This window comes from Hippopotamus amphibius, chromosome 9 (genome assembly GCF_030028045.1).
Source record: "Hippopotamus amphibius kiboko isolate mHipAmp2 chromosome 9, mHipAmp2.hap2, whole genome shotgun sequence".
NCBI classification, from domain to species: Eukaryota; Metazoa; Chordata; class Mammalia; order Artiodactyla; family Hippopotamidae; genus Hippopotamus; species Hippopotamus amphibius.
Window position 1 is genome coordinate 106466512 of NC_080194.1, and position 4948 is coordinate 106471459.

The following is a 4948-nucleotide window of genomic DNA, read 5'->3' on the forward strand; positions in this document are numbered from 1 at the left end:
ATGAGGCCCCTCTCTCATCTCTCCTCCTGGTGAGAAGATTCCACTCAGCTTCCTTTGGTGGTGTGTTTTACCAAAACAATAGATCTTTTTGTTCTCCTTTCACAAATATGAAATCATAGCATTGAACGTGCTCTTTCACACACCACAGGAGCGATTCAGGTGCGCGCGGGAGCACTGTGGAGGGCTGGGCTCCAGGTGGACACTCTGGAGAAGGGGGTCCCTGACATCCTCCTCCCACCTCCCCCATGCCCAGATGTGCTCATGCCCGCCCCTCCAGACTGGGCCTTCGCCGTCTGAATCCCCAGTGAACAAGCCAAAGGACCAGCTAGCTAGTGAGCACCCAGCTCAGTTTACAACCCCACTTTCTCGCTAGGCTACCGAGAAACTCAGTCCCTCTCTAAGCTTCAACCCAGGCAGCGGGAGAGCAGAATCCAGCCAAGGCCAACCCTTGCAGGGGACGCTCTGCAGGGAGCTGGAGGCCTGTCCGAGCTCAGGACAAGGAGGCGCCGGCAACTGCAAAACGAAAGGTTTTTATTGAAAAACATCAAGTGGCCCTTTTCAAGACTGCGGGTCCCTGCCCAAAGAGGGCTTTGAGGCCGCAGCCCGACGGGGCGGGCAAATAGCGGCGGTCGGCCCAGCTCCGCGCTCCAGAGGCGCAAGGTTTCATGGTCCATGCTGGCTGGTCCCTGGGCTCCGCAATTCCGCCCCCGCCCCCCCTCCCACCCCGGCCCGAGGAGGGGTGGCAGCCGGTGAAGGGGGAGCCGGGCGGGCCCCTCCCGGTGAAGGGGGAGCCGGGCGGGCCCCTCCCCCCCCAGTTCAGCGAGAGAGCTGCCTGGCATCTGGGTGGGCTGGTCTCCGATGCATGGTCGCATGCAGGACTGGTGGGCGCGCCTGCTCTTGGGAGTGGTGGAGGCTTCCCGCGGCCGCCCCCTCAGACGTAGTCCTTGCGGTCGTAGGCTGTGCCGGTGCCCGTGCCCGGCCCGGTGGAGCGCGGTGCGGAGTAGAGGATCTTGGCGGCCGTGTACGTCTTCTCGCGCGGCGGGCACGAGCAGCAGAGCAGCGCGCCCCCCAGCAGCTGCAGCGCCGCAGCCGCCCAGCCCACGTACAGGGCGGAGCCCATCTCGCGCTTCTGTGCTTCTGGCACCAGGGGGTTGTAGAAGTCCCGGATGATGGTGTTGGCCGACCAGGACACCGGCACGAGGGTGAGCAAGGCGGCCAGCAGGAAGAGCACGCCCGCCACGATGGTGATCTTGGCCTTGGCCGTGTCGTCCTGCACGCAGTTGGTGCACTGGGCGCCCACGAGCGCCACGAGGAGCCCGAAGGCGGCCAGCAGGATGGCGACGACGATGAGGGCGCGGGCCGCCTGCAGGTCCTGCGGCAGCGCCAGCAGCGAGTCGTACACCTTGCACTGCATCTGACCCGTGCTCTGCACCACGCAGTTCATCCACAGGCCCTCCCAGGTGATCTGCGCCGTGATGATGCTGCTGCCGATGAAGGCCGTCACACGCCACATGGGCAGCGCGCAGCACGCGATGGTGCCCAGCCAGCCCATGACGGCTAGCGAGGTGCCCGCGATCTCTAGGCCCATGGACATGGCTGCCGCGCCAAAGCCGGCTCTGCCGGGCGGCTCCGGGTGCGGGACGACACGGGGCCGGGCGCCGCTGGGGCCTGGGCGGGAGCGGCGGTGCGCCGACGGACTGACGCCCCGATTGATAGACCGACGGACGGACACGCGGACGGCGCGCGCGCTAACGGCTCGGCTCTGCCCGCTGGCGCCGCCGCTGCGCCTGCACCTGCCTCTGGCTTTGTAGGCGGGCGGCAGCGACTGGGCTGGCCCTGGGCTGGGGGCAGGTTATTCTTCGATCCCGGCCCAGCGCTCCGGCGGGGGCGGGAGGGGCGGAGCCGCGCTCTCCAGGGCCTGGGGACAGTGACGTGGCCCCTCTTCCCACCTTCCCTAAGCGCCCTGGGAGGAAGGACTTGGACGGGAGTGGCTCACCGCGCGGGGTTGGGGGTGCCAAGACAGGGCGGGGCGGAGACCTGTGCCCCCGCCCCTCGCTCCTGGGCACCCCCTGCTCGGAAACGAATTCTCCGGGGGATGGGGTGAAAAGCACAAACTGCTTGACGCTCCCCCCACCCCGCATTTTCAGCGCCGTTGGCACGGGAGGCGTGGGGAAGGGGGCGCTGCCAGCTGCCAGGGATCCGCGGGGACGGGGAGGGCCCAGTGTGGGCGTGGCCGCGGCTGTTTTCGCGGAGTGGGCGGCCGCCCCGGGAGCTGCTCACCTGCTCCTCGGTCCCTCTGGTCTCTGAGGCAGCGCTCCCAGCGCACGATCCCGGCCTGATCCCCTTACAGAGCCCCGGTCCTCCCTCCCGCTGAGCCCGGGGGGAGTCATTAAGGAACCACCTTAATGAAACGGTGGTGAAAGAGCTTTGATCCGGGCAAAAGTGGGAAGTCAGACACATTACCTGCAGTGGCCTTGCTCCCACACCTGGGCTCCTCACCCTGCTTAGAGACCTACAGAGTTGACCTTGGAGGTTCTTTCTGCCACTTCCCTCGCGTCCTCTCATCTCAGGGCCTCCATCCTTGCTGTGTCCTCTGCATGGGACATTGAAAAGACCACATGGCCCACCCCTTCCACCTTTCAGGTTTTTGCTCCCAGCCAGGCCTTCTCTAACCACACTATTTAAAATCACAGCTGGGAATTACCTGGCGGTCCAGTGGTTAGGACTGCGCGCTTTCACAGCAGTGGGCCAGGTTCAATCCCTGGTAGAGGAACTAAGATCCCATGAGCCACGTGGTACAGCCAAATAAATAAATAAAATTGCAGCTATTCACCCCACAATGTCCTGTCCCCTTTTAATGCTTTACATTCTTTTTAGCATTTAACACCGTCCATCATACTCTATATCCTTCTTACTTATTTTTTATTCTCTCTCTCTCTGCTCTACTCTGTCAGCTCCATTGGGACATCCAGAATGTCCCCAAACAGGCAAGGGTTTCTGCTGGTTTTATTCACTGCTGTATCTCCAGTGTCCAGAACGGTGCTGGGTCCTCAAGAGAAAGTTGATCTAGTGACTCGAATGGAGGAAAAATATCATTTTCTTGCATTCCTGCAACCTTGTCTGCCCGGGGCCCTCCTCCTGGCATAAATGACTGATAATGGGAGACTACTCTATAACCTGCCTTTGGAATCTGGTTGGAACCCAGGGCACTTCCAGGTGAGAGGAGATACCTCATTGAACCGGGCCTAGGGGTTTTTCTGGTTTGCCCCACATCTCTCAAATCACAGGCATGCAGCCTGTGTCCTCCTCTAAGTGTCCAAGCCCTGCGATGAGGTAAACAGGGCCAGAGGCCCATTGAAACCAGGGTCCTGCTTCTTGCAGGGGCAAAGGTCTTGGGCTGGGCCTGTTGGGGCTGGGCTGGGCAGGGCTGGGAGTGCCCGGCCAGAGGGCCCAGCTGATGCTGGGTGGGGGCTGCCCTGGAGGAAGTTCTTGAAGCCCAGGCCCATTCAGTGGAGTGCTGGCTGCTACAGTTTCCTGGTTAGTGGGGTGGCTTTGGGTCAGGGGAGAGGCAGAACAGCCAGTGTGGCTGTGTGTAGGGTGGGGGCCTGAGATTGATGCTTTTGTCCCGAGAGTGGGTTTCCTGCTAGTTGTTTTGTGAGCTCTGTCTCTTGCTATCTGTGAGGTTGAGGAAAGCCACGTCCCCTCTCTTAACCTCTGTTTCCTCCTCTACAAAATGAGGAAACTGATGTCTACACAGCCTGCCTCACAGGGCTGAGGAGAAAGGAGGCAACATATGTGTTGAAAACACACCTGGAAACAACCTGGGCTGAACAAGCCCGTGTGCAGAGAAACTGTGCGGAGAAGGTGTGGGGTTTAGTTGGGCAGACCTAAATTGGAGTCCAATGCCCCTCTCACCAGTCCTGTGACCTTGAGCAAGTCCTTTCCCACCTGGAGCCTCAGTTTCTTCATCTGTGAAGAGGGGTTTGTTCTGAGTTGCTTGGGTTTGGGGAACAGGCAGGAAGAGGTGCCTATTCTTGAGCCTGAGTGAGGTGGACCTGCTGGACAGGGCTGTGAGGAGATGAGACCAGCAGGACAGAAAGCTTCCTGCCCAGAGGCCAAACTTCAGGGACACTGGGCAAATAGCTTCAATCAGCTTTTTGCTTAATATCGTCCATGGTCCTTACAACTCAATAGTAAAGTGACAATTGAAAAAAATGGTCAAATGATCTGAATAGGCAATCACAATAGACAGGAAGATATACAAATGGCCAAGGTGCACATGAAAAGTTGTCCAACACCATTAGTCATTAGGGAAACGCAAATCAAAACCGCAAAGAGATATGAGGATAGTTAGAAACAAAAAGTCGATAACAGGACTTCCCTGGTGGCGAAGTGGTTAAGAATCCTCCTGCCAATGCAGGGGCCACAGGTTCAATCCCTGGTCCCACAAGACCCCACATGCTGCGGAGCAACTAAGCCCATGTGCAACAACTACTGAGCCTGCACTACTGAGCCTACATGCTGCAACTACTAAAGCCTGCACGCCTAGAGCCCGAGTTCTGCAACAAGAGAAGCCCCTGCTGGCCACAACTAGAGAAAGCCTGCGCGCAGCAACGAAGACCCAACGTAGCCAAAACAAAAACAAAAACAAAACAAACCAAAAAACCCTCAACCAAACAAAAAAAATTAACAGGTGTTGCAGAGGATGTGGAGAAATTGAAACCCTCTGACAACGCCGGGGGCATTGTAAAATGCTGCAGCTGCTTTTGAAAACAGTCTGGCAGTACTTCAGAAGGTAGAATTACCATACGACCCAGCAATTCCATTATTAAGGTATTTACCCAAGAGAAATGAAAACATATGTTCACACAAAAAACTTGTGCACAGAAGTTCATAGCAGCATTATTCCTAATAGCCCAAAAATGGAAATGTCCTAAATGTTAGTTTA

General features: G+C 58.2%; 1 protein-coding gene across 1 annotated transcript; it reads right to left on the minus strand.

The window, feature by feature from the left end:
- Positions 1 to 816: 816 nt before the first annotated feature.
- On the minus strand, positions 817 to 1761 carry CLDN3 (claudin 3). The gene has a single exon (XM_057750284.1). The coding sequence runs from the start codon at positions 1592 to 1594 to the stop codon at positions 932 to 934; it is 663 nt and encodes a 220-aa protein (XP_057606267.1). The 5' UTR covers positions 1595 to 1761; the 3' UTR covers positions 817 to 931.
- Positions 1762 to 4948: the final 3187 nt, after the last annotated feature.